Source organism: Uloborus diversus, chromosome 7, assembly GCF_026930045.1.
Source record: "Uloborus diversus isolate 005 chromosome 7, Udiv.v.3.1, whole genome shotgun sequence".
NCBI lineage: Eukaryota > Metazoa > Arthropoda > Arachnida > Araneae > Uloboridae > Uloborus > Uloborus diversus.
This window is the reverse complement of record NC_072737.1, coordinates 36,978,499-37,004,004: the sequence shown is the minus strand read 5'-3', so window position 1 is coordinate 37,004,004 and position 25,506 is coordinate 36,978,499. Positions and strand designations below refer to the sequence as shown.

At 31.8% G+C, this 25,506-nt stretch overlaps 1 protein-coding gene across 1 annotated transcript; it reads left to right on the top strand.

Moving 5' to 3' along the window:
• On the top strand, nucleotides 1-22,114 carry LOC129226659 (CCR4-NOT transcription complex subunit 4-like). Its single transcript, XM_054861289.1, has 6 exons — nucleotides 1-156; nucleotides 6,660-6,728; nucleotides 9,122-9,190; nucleotides 14,859-14,924; nucleotides 20,973-21,019; nucleotides 22,021-22,114. Exons 1-6 carry the CDS (start codon nucleotides 76-78, stop codon nucleotides 22,112-22,114), a joined length of 426 nt encoding a protein of 141 aa, XP_054717264.1. The 5' UTR covers nucleotides 1-75.
• Nucleotides 22,115-25,506: the final 3,392 nt, after the last annotated feature.

The following is a 25,506-nucleotide window of genomic DNA, read 5'->3' as shown; positions in this document are numbered from 1 at the left end:
TTGAAAAAGTTTCTCGAACGTGTTGAAATACACGACTAGAGTGTTATTTAAGACGTCAAATTATTTACCCTTTTTATGTGTAAATTTGTGAGGAAGGCAGGCAAGCGCGGTAGTTTTAATCATAGAAAAGTGCCAGAGAAATTCATTCACGCAATGGTATGTACTCACTATTATAATTAACTTCTGTTTTGACGGAGTCTAGCCTCATCTCTTAATAGCTTTTCTTGTCAAAAATGCCCGATAAACTTTCAAGTCAAATTTGAGCTTTGAAGTTTGCAATGTGTTTCCTATAACTTACTTACATCAGCTCATAGATTTTGGTACAAAAAAGCTGCCATTTAAAAGTCTGTATTTATGCATTTAGGAAAAAAGCGTCTTAGGAGATTGAAAACTAGTTTGGTTGTTCTGCCTTTAAAAAGCTTTGGGATTGCTGTGTTTAGCTTGTTTGAGGTTAAAAATGTATTCTTCATTGATAAAGCAAATCTATGAGACAGAAATCTGACTTAGGGTATTTAATTTTGGTCCGCTACACTTCTTTGTTGTCTAACGTCACATACTCACTTTACGTCATACTTGACAGAAAAATTAAGTATTAGATTTCAACTCTTGCAATTCGTATTGAAGAATAAGTTTCTTACGTGATCATTACTTGTTCTTTATGCTTTGATTTTGCTTTTGTTGTTTCTTAGCACTAATTGAATCAGAGCGATATTTGTGACATATTTATTTTAATTTTATTTTTTATTGCACTCTTTATAAAGCAAAGTAATTATATTCTTGTAAGCATTTTAACGCCTGTGACAAAAAATCGACGCGTCTAGAATGAAATTAAATGGCATTGTTTTATTTTAGGAGCCAAAACAAAAAGGGTAAAAAAAGATTAGACTGGCCTTACTTTTTGAAAAGCATATTTCAAATAGCCTTTTTCAAGTTTAATTTTTAGAGTTCATTCTTTGAAAAACATTGATTAATCCTTTGATTTAGTGGCCAGAAAAACTTGAAGTAAAATTAGACTATGAAAGTTCTTTATAATGGACTTTAAATTTTGAAGGTTTTGATTGCTGAGTTAGTAGAAATTGAGTAAATTCAAATGAACAACAATATTCATGTGCAAAATCATTGGGTGCTTTCTTTAATTAATCAAATATCAAAAGTGACAAGTATTTGAACACAAGGGTTGAGTTTATTTGTCACCCCCCCCCCCCCCCCCCGAGCGAAACATTTTGAATTTTTCCAGGGGAGGGGGAGAGGCAAAGGGTTTTTATTGAATACAAATTTTGTTAATGATCAACAGAAACTTTGCCCACTAAAATAAAAACCTATTTTTTTTTCAAAATCAGGGGCAATAGACCTCCCTTAAACAACAGGCCTGTGTTTTTCCTAATTCAGCAAATATGGGGTAGCCACCTTAGAAATTGTCAGGTTTTGTACAGAAATGAATTTTGCCTGGTGCAATCTAGCCCATTTAGATTCTTAAAACTACAAAATACAAAGCAAGCAGTCAAACAATAACCTTTGCTCTTCATACTCCCATTAAATAAATGTACAAACTGATTTTGTATTATTTACGGTTAACAATTATAGCAAGCAAATACGGAAACTGCAGTTTCGCATAATTTTGGCTCATCAGTCTGGAACAGTTGCGGATTTAGTATTTATTTGTAAGTAGTTAAATTTCTATTTAAAAGAAGGTTCTTTTCTAATATTAATATCATTTTTAGCGGTTTCCGTTTGCTCTGTATGAGTTTCTGTTTGCGTTTTGTTAACCCATTGATTTGAAATTTATGATAATGAACTGATCTAAATTTGATCTTTTTTACTTTTATTATTTTTCTCTTCTAGGCTCCTTATAATTACGTACATATCTGATATTGTCAGTTCTCCAGTTCACTATGCTTTTCCTTCATTTGCAAAGCCCTATATAGTTGCTAAATATTATCTAGCCAAGTATACAGCTAAATAGCAAGGCAGTACAGCAAACTTATAACAACAACAAATTACCATTTGTTATACTTACATAAAAGGTTTTTCTTGATTCAGTACAATTGAGACAAATGAAATTTGAGTATTTAGGCAGTTGAAGTTTGGAATAAATTGTTCGTAGTGTAAATACATTTGTATAATTATACTTGAAATGGTACTTACATATTAACACCTCCACAGTAGAAATTGCACTAATGTACTAATAAAGAGCAATCATTTGACACATTTGTTGTTTGCATGCACACATAGTTATTTTTTTGATTCTTGTTGCCTTGTTTTGGCAACATGGAAAAACTACAAAATCTAGCTGCGGCAGCGTTAATGTGTCAAGACCATTGAAACTAACTTTTACAAAAACGTAAAGTAATGATTAATGAAGTGGAAGAAGCACATTACTAAACCTTTACAACTTATGAATAATTAAACATAGTTCAAAAAGAACTAAATCAAAATTAATCATTGGACTTGGAAGTTTAAAAATCCTTTAGTAGTTACGGAAAAGACTAAGATACCAGAAAATCACTTGAATAAAATGTAATTTAATGTTATTTTAACTAGTAACACTGAGTTTGTATTTATGTGTAAGGTAAATGCAAGATTCTTTATATATGGTATAACATGTTAACCATGATTATTAGTTATAAAATCATATGTCAATCAAAGAAATTAATTATCCATGTGTGCAGAATAAGATGTAAAATGGAAATGCTCTTGTAATTCCCAAAATAGAGAAACAATTTCTGTTTTAATTGGCTTTAATTTCAAATATTATGCAGTAAACTTCCGATTATCTGCAGCCCTTCACATTTTCGAAAAAAAAATTCCCCTTCCCCTCAATGACATCAAACTTTTAGAGATCACAGCAACCTGACTAGTTCAAACCTGGTTTTTAGACCTACACTAAGGTGCGTAAATGGGCAACCAAGATATTTTTTGAAAAAATGCCCCTGCCTTAATGCATTTTTGGTGTAACCTAGCTTGATCTGTCGCAGTTAATCTGCTTGCACGATTTGGTTACATATGTGTGTAATCAGTTTGCAATAATGAACAATCTTTTTTTAGCTTTAACATGCATTTTTTAAACCCTGTTACAGTTTTTGCTATAGTTTACATGCGTGAGAGTGTTATTGATCTTTATAAGCTATTACATGCAATAGCATAGCTTTTAATCAATTAGCAGATTAACCGCAAATTTGTTTATCCGTGGTTAGAGTGCTACCCAATTCCATGGATAATCGGAGTCGACTGTAGTTTAAAAATTTTAGTCAAGTACAGAGTGGAAGCCGCTAAATTGGGCCACCGGTGATTCGGATCAATGGATTATTAGGACCAAAGTGGTCCATTTCAATTGAACCAGAATTGACTGTATTCGTTATTCAACTAAATATTCGGTTCAAATTTTAACCCAATATTCAGTAACAGGAAATATCCAACATTGTTTAGCACAAATAAACAAATTACAGAATACAAGTGTTTTGGGGTTTCAAGGAACCCCTTTTTCAATTCAAAAGTGTGAACTTCTAGATGTAAAAACACCCAGTAAAAGCCTTCTACTGGGTTATATCTAGAAACTCACATATTTGAATTGAAAAAGGGATTCCTTGAAACCTCGAAACACATGTGTTCTGTAATCTGTTTATTTGTGCTAAACAATGTTTCATATTTCTTGTTATTCCTCGGCACAAAGGGATTTATTTATTGCCCAATATTCAGTGTTCGGTTTTAAGCAAAATATGGTATTCAGTTCATCTGTGGTATTATTTCACTTCAGAAATACCGGTATTATGAATCTGCAAAAGAGATCAGAAAGGGTATACCAGTATTGCTTTAACAATGAATACGAAACCTACTTTTCAGTCCAGAGTCCCCCGTACCTACCACTATTTGTGGCTTAACCAGTTGGATGGGACCTTGAAGACGGCTCTGACTTTTTAAACCAGACCAGAAACCGAGCAATCCCTGATCCAGCACCCCCAGAGGTATCGTTTCACTTGGAGGACTTTTTGACTATGAACACGAACATATTTAACGTCCCCCAGTCACCATTAATGAAGACGGTGGATCTTCGACCAGCGAGGATGGAACCCGGTACCCTCCGGTCACAAGTCCGACGTCTTACCGATCAGGCCACCACGGCCCTTTACGAAAGCTACTGCAACTTTATCATTTATTCAAGTTTAGAAGTTTTAATATGCCACAATGTTTGAAAGCTTTAAAAATTCGTGCTTTAGGAGCTGAAATGTTTCTGATAAATATGTTGAAACTGATTAAGTATAACTAGTTTTACTTCATGATTTCAACATGAGTAGTACAGAAGTTCTTTTTATTTAATTTTCAATTGACATTTTCCATGAGCACTAAAGGAGTTTTTTCTAGACATATTATAGCCAAAAAAAAAAAAAAAAAATCAGCTGAAAAATACATCCCTAAAGCCTGGAATGTGCACCAGAAAACCATAAAAATATGTGTAATACTAATGACCTCTCAGGGGTCTGGCCAGAGGATATTTGGGTCCGTTAACGGACCCTTCACAAAAATCCGATCAACCAAAACCGACCCTTCACAAAAATCCGATCAACCAAAACGGACCTTTCACAAAATCCGGATCAAACAAAATGGACCCTTCACAAAATTCTGATAAACAAGATCTGATCTTTCACAAATTGTTTATTGAAAGAGCAAAGAGGGATCAGATTATACAAAATCGGCTAGTTTTGATTAAAAAAAAAGGCACTCTTGCAATGCTCCTTCAAGCGATAAATAATTGCTACTGCCAAATAAATATAATGGTTGTTTGTTTTATCACAGCTAATTAGCAGCGGTGTTGTAAACTTTTCTGAAAAGGCATTGGTAAGCACTTTTCTCCCTGCTCATGATTTAATAAACAATAATAATATATATCTGCGAAATGAACTTATAACTGCAAAGGGATAGTAAGGGTGGGGGGAAAAATATGATCGCTTCAGATAGGATTACCAACTTCAAAATTATCACCACTTAGCGTCTGGCGTTGAACCTTTAATAATGACTTGATTAGAAAATATTCTCATCATTTTACCAGCTTGTCAATATTTGCGTTTTTACGGTGGGTGCTGTGAGATGTTTAATTGTTATTTTGGGAGAAAATTATATGGGTTTTGATTTTTCGATGCTAACAAGGATGATTAACTTTAAATAAACTCTTTTAGTTACCGTTTTTTTTCTTTAGATGTGTACATTTTGAAAAATGCAATCTTTTAACATCCGATATGAGAATCATATTTTGTTCTTTTGCCAAGCTAACTTCGCTTCATTAGGATTCAAATAAATGAAAAGTCTCTTTATTTCTGTTAGAACTCTCATTTCAAGTTTTTAAAGCAAAATTCCATTTTCTGTTATGAGTCAAAAATTAAAATGCTAAATAGATGGTTTATTTTATTTTATTTTTTGGGTCAACTGTGTCCACAGATATTAATGATATGTTTATCATAGGACTCTAAAATGCAATTTTAAAAAATTTTTATCAAAAATATTTCTTTTACAAGCCGTTTTTATACTTTTGATGCCTTCACTTTGAGAATTGCGATCTCTTTGCATCCGCTATGGGAATCCGATTTTTAGAATTTTTGATGATTATTACGCTTTGTTAAGAGGTAACCAATTAAAATATCTTTTTATTTTTGTTAAAATCATGGAGTTTATAAGTTTTAAACGAAATTCTGTGCTTTTTAAGAGTCTTGGGTCAAAAAGTTAAATGCTGAACCCTATTCTGAATTTTATTTTATTAATTTATTTTTTTTTACAATTATTTTAAATACAGTACAGAAATATTTCTAGTATAATTTAACATAATGTAGAACAGTAGATAAATATTGATACTTGAGAGAGCGATGTCCCCCCCCCCCCCCCCCCCCCCCCCCCCCCCCCCCCCCCCCCCCCGTCAAATATCAGACCACTCCAGAATGATTTTCTCGACATAGAAGAGGAAAACACTCAACTTTAAGTTTAATTGATGCAGTTTGTGCCATCTCTAAATTCTAAAATTTCGTTTTAACAATAATTTCAATCAAATACTTTCGCAAAAAAAAAAAAAAAAAAAAAATTGAGGGGTGGGGAATTATTTGATTTTTCACAAAATTAATTCATTTTTCACAAAATTATTTGATTTTTCACAAAAACGGACCCTGCGAAAAATCCTGGACAGACCCCTGCCTCTATTTAACAGTAAGTTAGGGCCGCTATGTCAGGGTCAAGGCAGAATTACATGAAAAATATCAGACAGCCTGATTATCACATCCAGAGATTACAGTTTCATTCATTTTAGAACTCATCAGTCTGGATTAGTGAATAACCAAGCTGGAGTCAAATGTCATCTCATTGAAACTGAGAGTGCTAATAAACTGGTAGTTAAATTAAATTTATCTCCCTAGCTACCTAATAATCAGCGATGTGATAACCAAGCTGTCTGGTATATTACATGTAATGACCTCTTGTTTAACTTATTTTGCTCTGTTTCTCTGAAAGCATTTATAAAGTGATTTCTGTTTTTTTGCTATGTTATATTTTTTTGAAGATAAAAGGTTATATATTTTTTTTTATTTAAAAGTAAAAACTCATTTTAATCTTCTAACATAATGTTGCATTCATTTTTCAAGAGTAGTGTCCTTTTTATAGTGTTTTATGTTTATTTCTTCTAGAGAGTTAAAAATTCCAAAAATTCTTCAGGGAGTCAAAAGAAATCTGCTTTTACCGAGCATGCTTCTGAGGTAAGCTATTAAAATTCCGTTATTTGGAATGTTAAATGTATGTAAGGATTTTATTTGTTTATGTTAGCATTTTTATTTGTATGACTCTTAAAATTCAGTTTTTAATTTAATTTATTTATTTTTTGGGGGGGGGGGGGGCCAGAACCAAAAAGACTTTTTTTTTTGGTTTCTTCAAAAAATTGTCTTTAAATTTAGTTGATTGATAGAATTGTCTTATTTAAAATTTTCAATTAATTTTCACCATCAATAGTGCAGTTAGTATAAATATTTCTGGAAATTTGTTGTGCTTTGCCAAAAAATGCGTACAAAGTGAAAGGTTTAAGTCCTTTTGCATCTTTTACATATTAAAACTGTTGGGAAAGTTGGAACACAAGCTAGCTTAATCTACAAGCTAGCTTAAATCTGCTGCTACTCCTTTTGTTTTAACTGTTTATTCTTTTAATCTTGATTTTAATAATTAAATTATGGCGCTTCCTTTTTCGTTGGAAAAAAATTATTGAATGAGCTCTAAATTGTTCAATTATTTCTCTAGAATATTTTTTTTCCTCATACATAACCAGAACAATTTTTTCTTTTGTTTTAAATGTATTTGTGTATGTGGTGGGGGGGTTGCATATAGGGGCATTTGAAATACACTTAAGTTAAAGCTAATTAATGTTTACATTATTCTATATCTTTTGATTTAATAGGAAAATTATGCTAAAGAGTAAAAATAGAAGTGATATAAGAGCTGTACTTTTTGAGCCCTAAACTTTCTTACTCTTTTTTTCAACTCCAATTTTGCACTACTATTCCTACTTGTTTCTTTAAGTGTTCTTATTTGTATAATATAAAGATGGATGACTATCACTTCATAATATAAGGAAATTAAGGAAAATGATTAATGCTGTTTGAATGGATCTGAAAAGAAGACATTATTTATGTATTTATGTTACATTAAATTTTGCCTGAATATAGGGTAAAATGGAACACATGTTTACAATTTTGTAATTGGGAATTCATTAATGGAATAATGTTGAACCCTGCTGTTAGTTTAAATATTTTAAAGGACAATTGTAAACTATTAGCCGAAAATTTTGGTTTTTGGATAAGTTTAAACTTTGTTTTTTCATCAAGATAACGATAAGAAGCACATGGGTTTCTACCTAGTGCCTGAAAAATTGTTCACAAGATTTGAAAATACCTCCTCAATTGCCAGATACCCAGCACAACACATTTTGACATATCTGGAGGTTAGATTACAAAAATTTAACATTGAAACCTTAAGCTAACTAAAAACAGTAAAAGTGTTGTTAAACACTCGCTCAGAAATAGCAAAAAAAAAAAAATCTTGTGAAATGTATTCCCAGACATTTAAAAGCTCTTGTTGATGTTGAATAATATTCTACTAAATATTAACTTAATGAAAATATTATTTATTAATGTTTTCTTTTTCTTTTGTTAATGTACTAAGACTTTAGTGAGAGAGTTTCTGGTACTTTTTTTAAAATTAATTTCTTAAAAATTAAGTTTTATTATAATATTGAATTTTTTCATGAATTTTTGTTGAAAATAAGTCTTAAATCTTATAATTAAATACTCAATTTCAATTAGGAAAAAAAAATCTAAAGTTCTCACAAATTACGATAATTCAGTAGAAAGTTCACGAAGAATGTTGAATTCGATAAATTCATCTGCCAGGAGCTTGAGATTTACTTTGAACTTAAAGAAATCTGCGGAATTTGTGTAATATTATATCTTGAAATGGAAGATATTTGTAGAAAATCTGTAGATTTTCTGCAGAAATGTCATATTTTAAATCTGAAAAGAATTTTCCAGCATTTTTGGTTCCCCTTTTCCGAAAATTTTCCTAATCAATCTTCATCCACTGCAATTTCCTCCATAAATGTATGTTTTGGAAACATGCCAGCATTGGAATATGTTTATCGTCCAAAATTGCGTGTCTTGGTTGAGATTTCAATCCTTTTGTATCCTGAAAATATTTCAGTTATGCTTAGAGAGCTTTGAAGTGTTTATTACATGCTACCCGAACTTGACTCATTTTATTTAGCAATTTTTTAACATTATTTTAACTGCTTCTTTATGCCAAACCAAAACATCACACAAAAAAAAAATAATTTGACACCTAGGTTCGGAATTTTAGAAAAATTTGTAGTAAATAACAATAAAAAAAAAAATTACCTGTATGGGAAAATTTTGAATTAGGGGATATGTGGAAAAAGTCACATAGGTTGCTTGTGTATACAATGCTTGAAGTACTTGTAGAACAATTTTGGTCAAGTAATTTAAGTTGCAGAATATCGTCAAGTGTTCTACTTTGGGGGTTATAAGTATTGTTATGTTCATTGTTTTGTAAATCAATGTTTTTAACTATCCTTTTTATTTTTCAACAGTGTCCTTTGTGTCTTGATGCTTTAGAATTGGATGATGCTAATTTCTTCCCATGCCCATGTGGTTATCAGGTGAGGCCTTAGTTATACATTTTATTGTGTACAAAACTTTTCTCACAACACATAAAAGGGTCATTTCACAGTAATTGGCTCCACAAGTTAAATAAAAAAAATAATAATAATAATAATAAATAAACTATAAGTGTAATGTATCATTGTAAAGCTTGAAATCTCTTTTATTAAAGTTAACAAACAGAAAAAATATATTTTGAACGGAATAAAAATTAGAGAATTGTATTTGTACTCGTATGAAATAATTTGTTATGTATGGGACATTAAATATTTAAACAAAAAATAACTCAAAACATATTTTATTTCAATTCAAAGTGCCTATATTTTACTGAACCTCTATAATAGTATCATTAAGAGAAATAATACAAAAAATATTAAAATAATATTTAGTAATAAATTTTCAATGTTATTTTTCTTTTTGTCCCTTACATAAAAATTTTAAGCTTATTTTTAATTTTTTTACCAATAATACTGATGACAACACTACAGTGTTTTGTTTTCCCTTCAACTATTGAGCTATCTTCTTAATTTATTCAATTACAATATTCTAACTGTTTATTTAGAACCAAGAGATGAAAATTTAAATTGTGTTAAGTATGCATTCTTGCCAACTCTACTGTATTTAACGGGAGACTCCAGTTTTTTGCTTCCATCTCCCGATTTCCCGTTTTTTACTATTTTCTCCCGTTTTTCAGTTTTTTCACTCAATCATCAAAAAGTTTCACTTTTCCTCAATAGATGGCGCCCTTTTCTAGTCTACTAATGTCAGGGAATGAGACTTTTTCCAACTAATACCTCATTTAGTAAAAATTAATTTTTTGGAAGCCTTCCACATTGCATGTTCAATAAAGCTGGTGCTTTGCCGAAAATTGCAGCAGATTTCAAACTTTTTGCATTTTAAAAATACTTCAATTATTTTGAAAGTTTGAAGTTAGTTTAACATGTGCTACCGTATATCTACTCATTTTATACTTTATTTTCATGAAATATTGATTTTTTTTTTTTTCGGATTTTAGTAATTGAATTTTTGTAGTACTTTTTTGGTAGAGACTAGGGAATGTACAAAAGCAATTCATTCCTTATAATTTGGTTTTTCCTTTGCTGTATGTTTTTCTTGCTGTTACCAATTAGCTTACATCTGCAAAAAACCCCATTTAGTATTCATGTTATTTAAAAGCATAATATAATAATTCTATTGTAAAGATATGTCGCTGGTGAATCACCTATATACCTCTAGTGGAATCTCCTGTTTTTTTTTCTTCGAAGGTTGGCAAGTATGCGTACGGAACAAAGCTGTTACTTACGGGACAAAAGACAGAATTTTAATTTCAAATTTGGGAAAATATAATTTTGAGATACATTTTGGGATATGGCCGCACCAGCTACAAAAATATGTACAAATGAACAGAAGTGGTTAGCTAGACTAGAGCTACCATTAATTGGAATATAGCATGCTTGAAAAATTGAAAAATTAATCTTAAATCAGTTAATTGTCTTCAAAAGTTAGATATGTGTCTGTGATTATTTATTATGGAATAGGTATTTAAATACCTATTGATTAATATTTTTAATTTTAATATAAAGTATATGAGAATAATTATAATTTGGGAATGTTAACAATGGCTCCTACTTCAAAAAAGAGAGCTAGAAAACAGACTGAAAAGAAAAAATGATGTAGATAACTTTTTGTCTATTAAAATCAAAGAAAGGGAAAGAATTAACAAAATACAGAGGGAAGAAAAAGTCTGCTATGACTATAAAAATGGAATTAGACCAACAAAGGAAATATGAAACTAAAAGAATAAGAGCACAAATAGCTATGAAAAAAGAAATTGAATTAAACAATATATGTCAAAATATGACCATACATGAAGAAAAACCTTCAAATTCTATGATGATGACACCACAAGTTTTAGGTTAAGTTATAAAGGGACCCTAAAATTCAGTCATATTCATTTTAGGTCTGATGGCTGTGGAGCTCAATTCAAAAATAGATATAATATGCAAAATTTAATGCTCCACATGCTTATTGTAGTGTTTGACTGGAACGTTTTTTGGAGCTGCACATGGAATAGGTGCAGTGGACAGTTTAAGGGCAGTGGTAAAAAGAAACTTTTGACTAGATATTTTACAGAAGTAATATATAATAAATAAAACAATAGAATTTTCTGAAGCTGTCAAAAAAGAAACGCACAATATAAATATTAAGGATTGATTTACGTGAAACGTGTGAAATGGCCACCTCAGTATCAGGAGGAATACACATGATTCATTTTGCCCATCCAATAAACTTGGATACTCTTGGCATTTGGATGAATTCTTCTTTTTCCAACAAAAAAAATCCTGATGAAGAGATCAAAATTTTGTGTCCTATTGAGTCTATACCAGTTGCACAAAGCTTTTCTGTGTTAATTGAAAAGTCAGACTGGGTGTCATTCTTGTGTGATGATGATTGGTGGCCAGGAGTGCTAGAGGATATAGACAATCATTATTTTGTATTTATCCTTCTTGAAACCTGTAGGAGATAAATTTTTCTGGCCGTATGTTCCAGAAAAAGATAGAACCCTTAAAAAAAATATCTTGGCTAAACTCAGCGAATCACCTAGTCCAATTAATAGCCGTGGACATTTTTCACTACCTACAGAAGTCAAAAAAATTAAAAACATTATTAATGTCTTAGGACTAATATAAAAACTTGTTTTAGATCTACACTAATTTATATTTTCTAAATGTTCTGGCTTATTTTTAAATGTTTCATCTTTTTCAAATGTAGACTAGAATTTATTAATTTAAATGGAATAGCAATTAAAATATTAAAAAATATATATATTTATTTTTTTACACTAGTTAAATAGTAAATTTATTAAACTCACATGATTTATGCTCATTTTAGATTAAAATTCTTCATGGATTTGAGATCTCAATTCATATGTCCTGTATGTAACAAACAGCCTTATCCCGTATCAAACAAAAATAATTAGCTTTTTTTAATTAATGAGACATTTGTCTGAAATAACTAAAGAGGTAATTGTTAGTTAGGTATATTTCTGTTTTTACTCCATATATTTGTTTGTAAAAATATTTGATAAATTCAGGGCAAAATCCAATTGACTAAAGGTACTTTAACAAAATTTTATTATTTTTTTAAAAAATAATAAACAGCTTAAATAAAAAGAAGAAATTCAGTTGAAGTTGTATATAATGCATAAAAAGTACTATTTACATTTTGGTTTGTTTCCCAATGCTAAGAATTAATATTCTAGTCTAGATCTTTAGACAATGATGGTTGTGTGTTATAATTTAGCCAAGAAAGATTTAGGGCCAGGAATGTGCCAATCGCCGATCCTGCGTTGAGCTGCTACAAAAGGCCGCTAAATGTACTTTTCTGCGCCAAATCAAACAAACTTACTCCCTAAATTTTGGTTATGCATTTAATATTGCAGTCGCTTCATTATATTTGGCAGTGTTTTCAGATTAGCATAAAGTTTATCAATTTGGAGCTATTTTTTACAATTTTTTCAGTTAATCCCATTTTTTTACACATTTCAAAATGCGATTGCATCTTCTTTTGCAAAAAACAATCCTTTTAATTAACTATGTGATTCAACCACTTTGACAGCAATGATTTTGTATTGACTATTACTTTCAACCATTATTATATTTTATTTTCGGTAATAAGGGACTTGTAAAGTAGTCTTTTTTGCCACTCCCGCTGGAAAATGTCAATCCAGTTGCATCCACATTGATTTAAGCCAATATCATCTGTAACGAGCTGATGTATGGCATCACGTGACTTCCTTTTACACCAATTTAAAGTTATTTCCCCATTATTGGCAATTTTAACGTTATTCAATAGTTAACTCTCTAAATATCATCAACAATGGCCAACCAGATTTTAAAATTAAAAAAAAATTTTTACCAAAGTTTGGCGACCAAAAGCTTGGCGATATATTGCCAATTGTTTGCATAAATTATAACACCACTTGAGTTTGCATTAAAATTAACTTTGATTTCCCCCAAAAAAGATGTAAGACCCCCTTTGGAACATCTGAATGCAACCAAAGAGGGAGGTGCACAGCTAGATCCCAATAGGGGTCTACGTGCCAAATTTCAACTTTCTAGGACGTACCGTTCTAGAGTTATGTGACATACATACGAATGTCACGACAAAAGTCATTGTAATTAACTCGGGGAATGTCAAAATGGATATTTCGGGTGTCTATAGGTTCTTAGGCACCTATCCGCGTGTGGTCGGGTTGAAAAAAAAACTCTACATTAATTCGGGGGTGAGCAAAATGGAAATTAAGGCCGAATTTTGAGTGAAATTTTTTGGTGAATACATTACCTCCTTTTTTGTAAAAGAGAGTAAAAATTAATATTTTTTACAAGTCTTTATCTTGGGTTTTGAAAAGATTTTAGAAAGTAAAATTAATCTAATTTTGATTGAAGATATTTAAGATAGCAATAAAAGGCAAAAATCTGGGGATTCTAATGCTATGATAATGAAAGTAGAAACATTGCAAATTCCTTAAATTCAGGCATGTTTGCGATATTTTTAGTCTTGCTTAAAATTTCGGTTGAATATGCTCCTATTATCAAATAAACAAAATGTAATTTTGTTGTGTTCTTTTTTTTAAACTTTTTTTCATTATTTTGTTTCCACAATTTTCTAAATTTTTTTTCAAATGTGCTTCAAAATTTTTTCCTTTTTTATGACATTTCTCAAAATTAATTTTTTTATTGTAATGTCATTATTTGTTTACTATGAAACAGTTAAAAAATAAAAAATTATAGTGCCGTTTCTTGATCTTCAGATTTGTTAATCAAGTAGTTCAGTATAACATATATACCTATGTATAAGAAAAAATAAGTTAATAACTCACACATACCAATAAAAAAAAATTATAGATTAACTAATAGCTCTTTAAAATTGACTTGTAATTTGTTGAGGCAAAGTTTTTTTAATCATTTTTTTTTAAATTTTTATTTTTTGAAATTTATTAATGTGTTTTTAAAGCTTTTTTGACTATATTTTTGAGCATTCTGCACAAGTATCTTACCTAGTTTATATAACTACATGAAAGTAAACAAATTTTAAGAAGTGAAGCACTTAACTTAAATGTACCCTATAGCAGCAATGTATTAAGAAGCAAAATAAGCACATAAACTAAATTTAAATCAGAAAAAATAAGAAAAAGTGGGACAGGACAGGACTTGTCAAATAAAATAATTAAAATTGAGATAAAGATAGCTTCCATTATTACTTGGAATTATGGTTTTTTGCACCTTTAATCTCCTATTTTATGTCGCACACATGTTTCTATGTGTGAAATATCCTAGTTGTTCCTAAATGACTCAAAATTTAAGTTTTTACTGATGCAATCTGCTCCAAATTTACAATTTTACTGCTCTAAGCTGTCGAATTTCAAGATTTTCCTTTTCCCAAAGCGAGTTTTAGTCCGCACATCACTGCCTTTTGTTAAAAATCTTAAAATAATTTTACTACATGACTTTATGTGTAAAAGATCTTTTAAAGTGTTGGCTATTGAATAATATATTAAAGATTGACCACATGCACATTTTCTGTGTGGTTTTAGATAACTATTAACTTTTTGTACTCTGTCTGTAATTTCTTTGCTAAATTTTTAAATTTCATTTAATGTTTTAGATCTGTCGTTTCTGCTGGCATAGAATAAGGACCAATGAAAATGGGCTTTGTCCTCAGTGTCGAAAAGTAAGCAGAAGACTTAAAACATTTTAAAACAAAATTTGAACTATTGATTCTTGTTTTTGTATTGTTTTAGTAATACTACCCGCCAAGGTGACTTGCGCAAACAGCCTTCGATGGGTTGGTATACAACTTTGCAAGATATCTATAATTTACTATAGTGCATGAAATGTTAACAATATGGGATGGGAAATTTCAACAAATTCAACTCGGCATTTGATAGTAACTTCCAAACTCTAACCTTAGAACTATTAGATTTGCACAATTAGCCATGTACAATGTTTCAGGCATCTTTTGAAAAATAAAAAGGGAAAACTGATATTATAACTGATCAACAGAGTGCAGTGTAAGGTCTTATACAATTCATTTTGAAGTTGAATGTACTAAAAAGTAATGTTGTACCAAATATTCAGTTACCATTCAGTATACTGTAGATTCGGTTTGCCTGAAAACTTAAATATTCTGCAACCAAACAGCAGTGGCGGCGCGAGAGCAAAAGTAGACGTCGGCAACGCAGTTTTGCGAGGCCCTTTCAATCATAAAATATTTTCAGACAAATCCATGGAATTAATTTTTGTACTAACTATTGGTACTTAGAGTTCCCAATTCACTTAATTGCTAGGACAAAAACAGTTCGTGACTAGTAGCGCAATCGAAAAGTTTTTTTCGTGGTGTGGGGAGGGGGCGGCACATTGAAAGGGAGAAAATGACCTGAGAGAAGGGGGGGTCCGGGGGTCCTCCCCCGGAAATTTTTTTAAAATTTGTAGTTTAAAAACGCCATTTTAGGTTTTCTTTGCTGATCTTACGGGAAAAAATTTACAGAGGTCTCGGTGAAAATTTCTAGTAACTGAAGCCTTAAAAACGCAATTATAGGCCGCATTTATTGACTTTAGGGTCAGAGACTGTCCCAGATCGATTCTTTTGTTTAAAAAATAGGTCAAAATCAATTGCAAATTCTCGAAATTGAAGCTTCAAAAACAGAATTTTAGACAAACTTTGAAGATTTTACGGGAAGGAAGGGAGTTATTCCCTCGAAACATTTTGAAAATTACGGTCCTAAAAACTTTAGCAATATTTTATGTTCAGGAGCCAGTCCACTTAAACTTTTTGTTAAATGTAGTTTAAAAAACCTAATTGCTAATGATATAAAAGAAAGGGTGTATGGGGACCCGTGCCCGAATATTTTCTGAAATTCAAGCCTTAAAAATGCGATTGTAAGGCCATATTTTGTAATATTAGGCTCGGTAATCTTTGAAATTCAAGCTACAAAAACAGAATTTTAAGCGATTTTCGATGTTGCTTAGTATTTGGGGGGCTTTAAGTTGGAAATATTGCGAAATTTAAGATCTGGAAACGAAATTTCAGATGCTCCATAATGCTTTCGGTGTGCGTGTGTATGGAGGGGTGTGTAGGGAGGTGGGGGAGGGGTGTGTGTTCGGAGGAGTAGCATTTTGAATATTTTCTTATTTTTAGACGAACTTAGGAAACAAGAGAAAAAGGAAAGAAATAGGGACGGGGGTGGGGAGAATAGAGTTAACTGATCAATAAGCTGTAGCTACTGAATATTTTAAATTCAGGCCCCGACAGAATTGGGCCCGCATTTGCTAAGGCTTGCTCTGTGCAGTCTCCGCTGCACGCACTATTTTGATTACTTTTGTGTCTGTTGCATTTAATAAGAGCTTCAATTGAAAACATGGAAATTTCTTAAAACTTTTGAGAATTTACTTCTCAGAATTTTGCAAGGCCCTATCTGCGCGAGGCCGTCGGCAGTCGCCGACGCCTAGCGCCGCCACTGCCAAACAGTAAACAAATTCAAATAGTAAACAACTCTTCAAAAAAAAAAAAAAACTTTCATATATTTTTATACAATGAATGAAAGATACTCATCTAGTACCATTATTGCATTCAAAGCAGCTTTAGTGCAAGGGAAAACACTGGTTTTAAATTTATCGGTTATTATCAGTTGATCGGTTACTGAAGATACATAGCAAAGTAGCAGAAAATCATATGAATGAGAATCATAATTTGTAAAAATATTTTGAGCAACTTGGGTCTGCATTAATGCAATTATAACATATTACCATGATTCATCAGTTATCAAATCATGTACAGTCAAACCCCGTTTTGTTGTTGAAATTGTTGTGACACAAAGATTTATGAAAACTAAAGATGTACGGAGTACTCGGTAACTACTCGGTACTCGGCCTACTTTGCCAACTTGCCGAGTACTCGGTACTCGGCCAAATTTTGATCAGATACTCGGCCAATACCGAGTAGTTGCAAAAAATTGAATATTGTCCAAGACAGATATTAAAATTTATAAAAAAGCGCAATCACATACAATATTCTGCAATCATTTACAAGTCAAATTTAAATTTTGAGAATAATGAAGTTTGTAATGCTTCAATGGAATAAATCTTTATTTTAATGTCCCCAAAGTTAAAAACTTATTTATTAAAGATTGTGCAAAAAAGTAAGTATAGAAAATATGGAATTTTTATATTAAAAATGGATTTTTGCTACAAACAAAAATTAGTTACAAGAAATATAAAAATACCTTTGTTTAAAAAATAAAAGGAAATAAAACAATGTTAAAAGCACAGTGCAGTTACGTGTTTTGGCATTGCAAGTAATTCCTTTCTCAATGCACAAAATATGAGGTCGTTTAAAGATATCTGACAAAAATCTGATTCATTTGTCGAATGTCTTTGCATTCTTTAGCTCACATTTTATGCACTGAAAAAGACATTCCTTGTAACGCAGTAATTTTTTTTTTCAATTTTCTGACGATTATGCGGATAATTATTAACAATATAACACCTTGTACACTTGTTTAAGTACCATTCTAAGTTTTTTTGCTTTAATAAATTCTTTTATGTGCCATGTTTAGACTTTTGATGCTTTCATTTTGATTAATGCAATCTCTTTGCATAATAATTTACTTAAATTCTTTTATGTGTCGTTCTTTATACTTTTATCGTGTTCACTTTGAAAAACGCTATCTCTTTGCATCTGCCACGGGTATAAGATTTTTTGCATTCATGATGCTTACTATGCCTTGCAAAGAGGCAAAAAAATTAAGTTCATTTATATTTTTATTAAAATCATCAAATTGAAAAGTTTTTAACGAAATTCATGCTCTTTAATAGTGTCGAAAGTCAGTTAAGTACGAAATCGCTGGCTGAAATGTATTTTTGTTTCAACTTTTTAAAGTGTTGTAATACATACATAACATCAGTAGTTGGCAGGGTTTGTAATTTTTGTATTAAAAAAATCTTTTTTATCTAAATCATTTTTTCTAAATTTTATTTTAAATTTGTAGATATTAATTACTTAACATGAATAAGCATAACATATTTCATACAAGAGATGAAAGAGCAACTTAATAGATAAACAGTGGTACCACTATTTCCTAGAATTATAATTTTCATACTTTTTAGAAGAAAAACTCTTAAAATTTGTCAGTTTTCTATGTTTATCAGTGCAGAGTCGCACAAAAGTTTTGAGATGGTCTATAAAATTTTGATCTGTTTTGAAGATTAAAATATTTTGTCAAAATTTGAAGATTAAAATTTTTTTTCAAAAGGATCCATAATATTTAAATGAATTTTCTGTATTTCAATCTTTTATGAGTAACCTTATGTTACTCATGTATGCCAAAATCAAACACAAGCTTCGCCGAAAATTGTTTGTTGTGTTTGAAATTAGTTGTTTTGTATCCTGTAAATATTTCAATTATTTTGATAGTTGAAAGTTATTTTGACCTCTACTACTTTTTGTCAGCTTATTATAGTTCTTATTTTAGCAATTATTTTATTTTTTAAAGTCCTTTTTTTTTTTTTTTTTTGGTTGGGAAATTGTTAGTACCTGTTTCGTTTTCGGGAAAATACTAATTTTCACTCATTATCACTTACTTTTTTATTAATTTTGAAAATAAAACATATTTCAATAGTTACCCCCCCCCCCCCCCTCATATTTGAATTAGATTCGGAGACAGCTCACGTCTAAGAAGCAGTAAATGCATATTTTACTATAAATTTAGTAGTGTTTCTGTATTAAATATATTGTATAAAAGCAAAAATAAATATTATTAGAGTTGTACATATGTTTTCTGAAATACGTTTTAAAAAATGCATCTTTAAAGAAACTAGTCCTGAAAAATTAAAATGAACTCCTGCAAAACTAATTAAAATCTCCTTAAATTTAATTTTCAAAGTAGAGTATGAACCCTGTTTAGAGGAAATTCAATATCAATTTGACTAGGTAACAATTTAGAATTCCTCTATAAAGTGTGATATAAATGTAATATCAAAAGCTGTTTTTTTTTTTACTAAAAAACAAATAACTGCATAAAAGTAATAGCAACTATCACACTTGGGTAGATTTGCTCAACAAAAGGCTTAACTGCTTTGGTTTAAAAGCAAACTGATTGTTGTCATTTGTAAGAATTAAAGGAGTGTTTTGCATCCAGACAGTCTGTAATTCTTTATAAATTATCATTTTAAAAACTTAAAATTGCTTTTTATGTTACAGGGTTCGTACGGGTCATGGAAATCCTGGAAAGTCATGGAAAAAAAATAAGCAAATTTCAGACCTGGAAAAGTCATGGAAAATTGAAATTTTCTTGAAAGTCATGGAAATTTATTTCAAGTCATGGAAAAATGTCCTGGACAAAGAGAAAGTAACAGTAACTAAAAGAGCATTAGAAATCTGAAGTGGTTTAACACTGTAGCGCATAAATGCTATTAAAAGTGGAAAACTGAACGATCCCAAAATCATATCTGAATTTTAAAATCTCATTGCATCCACTTCTGTCGCAGCCGCTTGCCTTTTTTTGAGATGTGATTTTTCTGCTTGGACATCACTGATTTCGAATAAATTGTTATTTTCAACACTTCTTATGTTTCATATTCTGTAGTAGCGAACTTGCACGTTCTTGGTTTTGCCACGCCCACTCAAAAAAGGCAATTTTATTGCATCCGAGTTAGGTTCCATCACTTGTAAGAACTTTATTATTAAATTTATCAGAGTTGATCTTAATTTATTGAAGATTTTAGAAAATAAAGAACTTTAGTCAGGCGATAGAATACAGAAAAAGAGGAATTCTAATACTTGAAAAGAGTAGTGCCCAACATACGGCCCGCAAAACTAATCTATGCAACCCACTGCTACGCTCAATGTCAGGAATCTAACTTGTTCTGGAATTTCTGAGCGTATTAATTTATATGCATTTGAAAATGTGAATAAGTAAACAAAACAAGTATACTTTTAAATGAGAAGATTGAAAAAACCATTCAGTAATGAATCAAAAAAGATCTGGTTTAGAAACTTAAGGAACTAAACTATGCGACTTTATTTTAAAGAACCAAAATACTGTCGAGTTACGTAGATGATTAAATGTTCTGTTGACACTAAAAGGCAACTTTTGAAGCAAATGTATTGAAACTTAGTGATGACTCACTCATTCAACCTTTGTCGCATTCAATATCATTCTGCCTGTTTATAAAAAAAAAAGTTACATATTTAAGCATCATGTTCGTTTCACTTCATTTTTACGTTACTTAAATTTATATGATGAAGACAAATAAGAATAGTTTAGTTTTTTAATTGTACACTTATATTTTTTCCATTACAAGTAAGTGCTTCAATGAGGCTGTGGCCTCACATCTACAACATCATCTCACATCTAACAAAACATCTACATTTATGTAGATGTTTTGTTAATGCTCATTTCCAAAAATTAGTAAGTTTGAGATTGAATAGTGCTATTCTCTTCGTATAGCAAGGTCATGAAAACTTTCATTGAAGTCATGAAAAAGTCTTGGAAAAGTCATGGAATTCTTTCATCCAAATAGAGTATGAACCCTGTGTTAGTATTTCAAATAAATACAAGAATAAAAAAATGTAACCATGGCTCTACCTGGAATTTGTTTTATGTTAATGTTTAACCTACCTGAGACACTAATTTTAAATTGTTCATTTAATTAATATCAAAAATTTGTTTGTTTTGTCAAAAACACTTTTATATTAATGTGCTTTTATTGCATTTTATAGCTGTATTCTGAAGATCCTGCAAACTTCAAGCCTCTTACACCTGAAGAGTAAGCATTTTTAATTAATATAAAAAAGGTTTTCAAACTGTTGTCTACCCATTGGTAGTCATGAATGTCGGCCGTTGTGAGAGAGAGTGAGTGAATGAGTTTGTGAATCTAGTTATTTCACTGTAGGAATCAAAGCTTGTTGATCTTTTTGTTATCAATTATAAATTAATGTTGCTAGTCTCACTGAATAGTTCAAATATACAGTATCATGCAAGAAAAAGTATCTCTATTTCATATTACAGTTCATTTTGACAAAAAATCATATTTTGTGGCAAAAATGTTGTTTTATGCCTTTCAGGGATGTTTGCAATCCGAAAGTTTTGGGTTGGTGTTTCTGAAAATTTTGAGCTTGTAACACATTTTAAAACAAAAAAGCTGATTTTAAAAAAGGAAAGGTTTTTTTAAAAAGGTTGTTTTCAATGATTTCAATGATTTTCTGTGCATATTTGAAGAATTTTTATAGGAGGGGGTGGAAGGCCTTATAGTTCCAACTTCCTTATAGTTTCTGAAAATTCCAATCTTCAGAAAATTCTACTTGTGTCTACTATCTTCAAACAACACGAAGTTAATCTAATACTTTATCAATGCAGTTCAGCTTTAGTGATGTTTGTTAGATTAACATGATTTATTGTACAGTCTATGTAGGAGCTCTATATTTAATCAGAGTAAAAAGTGAATGATTGGCGTACTTATCTTATAGTTATGTTCTTGCTATCATAAATTAATCTGTTTGAGCATAAAATAAATTTTAAACTACAAATATGATTCGGATAAACATGGACCGGATAAATCAGGTTCTATTGTACTAGCAGCTGTAACTGTATTGTACTACATGCACTTGTTTCATGATTGCAATAAAATTAACCAGTGGTTTATTTTTCTCTCATAACGCCTTACTTTTTCGTAACTCTAAAAGATAAAAATAAGTTTGACTGAAAATTTATGCTGCAGCTGGTTGGATTTTCTTGGGTTGTAAAAATGTGCTGTATTTATAATTTTAGATTGCAAAAATTGAAAACTCAGAAAAAGGCCAAAGAGTCTCAGAAAAAGCAAAAAATTCTGGAAAGTCGAAAGCAGCTGGCAAATGTGAGGTAAATAAAGTTAAATTACTTAATTTTATGTTATCTAAACAGAAATATTTGTGTTTGTAATTTCACAATGTCTTAATATTTTGCTTTTTGCATGCATATGTTGGAACCTAACTCTGAAACTGGACAGTGTTCAAAAAAAAAGCTCTCATAGTTCTAATGAATCAATGACAAATTCACAAAGTTGGAAATGCAACATTATTTCTGAGTTTGTGGGCTTGAATTAGATTAATTCATGATTTGGGGAAATCAGTAGTGATCCAAGTCCGATTTAAAGCTAACGAGCTTGGGAATTCAGCACCAGAGAGAGAGCGTTATTAGTGGTATTCTGCAGCAGTACAGTACATACTAGTGATGGGCATAATCGAGTTCTCATAATCGAATCACTCGATTATTCAAGATCATTCGAGAACTCGATTACCACGAGTTCTCGATTATCGTATCTCGAGTTCTCGATTATCACTTCTCGAGTTCTCAAGCGATGAACTTCTCGAGTACTCGATTATCACTTTTCAAGTTCTCGAGCGATGAACTTCTCGAGTTCTCGATTATCACTTTTCGAGTTCTCGAGCGATGAACTTCTCGAGTTCTCGATTATCACATTCTGAGAACTCGAGCGATCAACTGCTCGAGTTCTCGCTTTGAACTTCTCGAGATGTTGAGTTCTCGAGATCTTGAGTTCTCGAGATGTCAATCACTCGAGCAGTGTAATCTTCGATCGATTTGATAATCGAATGAACCTCTCAATATAGTTGACTTCTGACAAGGGTGCTCACCTATGGAGGGGGGGGGGTCATGCCGCAGACTGTGCTATTGACATTTGGGGGGGGGGGGTGTTTTAAGGGGTATTTTTCTCATTTGTTGGGGGGGGAGGTCTCTGCGATATTGAGGGTGGGGGGGGGGGGGGGCTTGACCTCAGGGCGAATGGGCAACCTTGCTTCTGAAGTGTTTTAGTTACCGGGGCGGATACGTCATTTAGGCGGTCAAATTTAATGATTTTACTTATGAATGAGCATGGTTTTTTTTTCTGTCTTCCGAAAAAGTTTGCATTGAAACCTTTTAACCCTTCCCCCAGAAAGACGGTCTGCGCTGAGGAGCCCACAGGGGAGGTGGGTCATTGCGCAGACTGCGCCATTTGAAATTCTTAATGGACGTAAGACTTTTTTATGGAGTGTCCTTCTTGAGGGGGAGAGAGGATCCCTAATTTTAAAAAGTGTGCCAGCACACTTGAGGAATAGATACCCTTGCGATCTAAATGGTATTACAATCAAATAATTGCCTTTCTAATGTTTCATTCGAATAGTGTTATAATTGAATGTATACTGTTGAATGCTTGATTATCAAATGATTCTTTGTGGATGCTTGGTAGTAAAATGATATATTTTGAGCGAAAGGTGTTAATGAATAAACGCATGGACGGGTCTGTGGGAGACATGTGTCGTGTGTCCCGGTGGTGGAAGTAAAGGTTGGAGGCGCTTATAAGGTTCTAACTTGAGAGCCATTAAAATTATAGTTCAGGTAAAAAGGGGGAATACTTAAGTTGAAAACCTGAGGGGACGTCTTCCCCCTTACGTTCACCTTCGACTATACGATTGGGTAATGATACAAGTGTAATAGGCAATAACAAACGTTTTAGAGCCCAAATATACAGATCACTGCAGACACGTGTTTCGGGGTTTGAAGGAACCCTTTTTTCAACGCAAAATAGTGAGATTGTGGATGTAAGGACATTACTGGATGTCTTTACGGACCATTCATTAATTACGTAAGGGTCCCGAGGGGATGGGATTGGAAAAATGTCTACATACTTTGGGGGGGGGGGGGGGGGGTTCAAACGCATTCTTACGCAGTATTTTCCAAGCCGATGTTTCATTTGCGTCTGGAAAATAAAAACGTATTAGGATGACTGTTTTTTATTTGTTTTACGAAGAATTAATTATGTAAAACGTAATAAAAGAATTGCACTATTGTATGGCATGTTTTATTTTTAACTACTATCGCATCATATACAAAAAAATGTCGAAAACACATTCAGTCTAGATTCCAACTTTTTAGTAAATATTTCTTCACACACAAAAAGGTTTAATTTAATAATAGTGAATTAAATTTCGATTCCAGTGATATTAGATTAGTTATTTCATTATTTCGAAAAACGAAATGGAATCTTACGTAAGAATAGGGGGAGGGGTTTGAAAAACCTTACGTACCCTTACATGGGGGGAAGGGGTCAAAAATGGCCAAAATCATCCATACGTAACAAAGGAATGGCCCCCTATATGTAAAAGCTTACTATTTTGTTGAAAAAAGGGTACCTTAAAACTCCAAAACACGTTTCTGCAGTACTCTGTATATTTGAGATACTAAACGTTTGTTATTTCATGTTACTTCTCGGCACAAAGGTACTTAGTTATTTCTTAATAAAACAAGTGGTTAACTTCTCGTGTAATTCATTCCTATGGGTGCAAATAAGAGGGGAGGTGGGGGGGGGGGGGAGTTTTGACGTAAACTGCGGGATTGTAATTTTTAGGGGATTTTGTCTCTTTTGGGGGTATTGCTCTTGGGGGGAAGAGCTTCATAGGTGGTGATCTTTGCTCTTGGAATGGATAGATTTGGAATGATTTTTGAAATCGAATGATTGCTTTTCTCTTGCTTTATTCGAATGGGGTAATAGTTGAATGTTTGGCTTCGAATTTTCGATAATTGTGAGATTCCTTAATAATCGAGAACGATATTTTTAGAACGAAAATTGTTAATTATCATATGAGCGGATTTATGGAGGGGCATGTGTTTTGTGAGTGGCGGATACAATGCAGGGTCGTGGGGGTCATGACCCCCTCCCCCTGAACTCTCGAGAATAGTATCCGTACACATTGTGTTCAAATAATTTATGCATAAAATGCAAACGATGACAGTATCTTATCTTTTCAATACATCAATTATTTTTCAAAGAAAATATTTGAACAACTACTTTGTTTTATTGCTTATGAAATTAATTTGCAACGTTTATCCCCAATTATGTGCCTTATTCCTGACCGATTTGGGGCTTTTTATTGACCCCCAAAAAAGTTTCAGAATTTTTTCGTACTTAAAACGGGAATTTCGTTCATGGGGGAGGGCTTTCTTCAGCATGACCCCCATCCCCCTTCAAATGGTTTTCTGTATCCGCCCCTGGTGAGATCCGGTGGTGAAATCTTGAAACAAAGGATAGAGAAACGCTCTCCATATTGTTTTGAACTTGACAGTTATTAAGATTAAATACGTACGTATGTACAATTTTTATTAAAAAGTGAGGGATAATGATAATATGGGCAAGTCGTTGGGCGACACTAGCAGGTTTAAAATTGAGAGTTGTTAAATTTAAAAATATATTAAACCGGTATCAAGGGCTTCCATATAGGG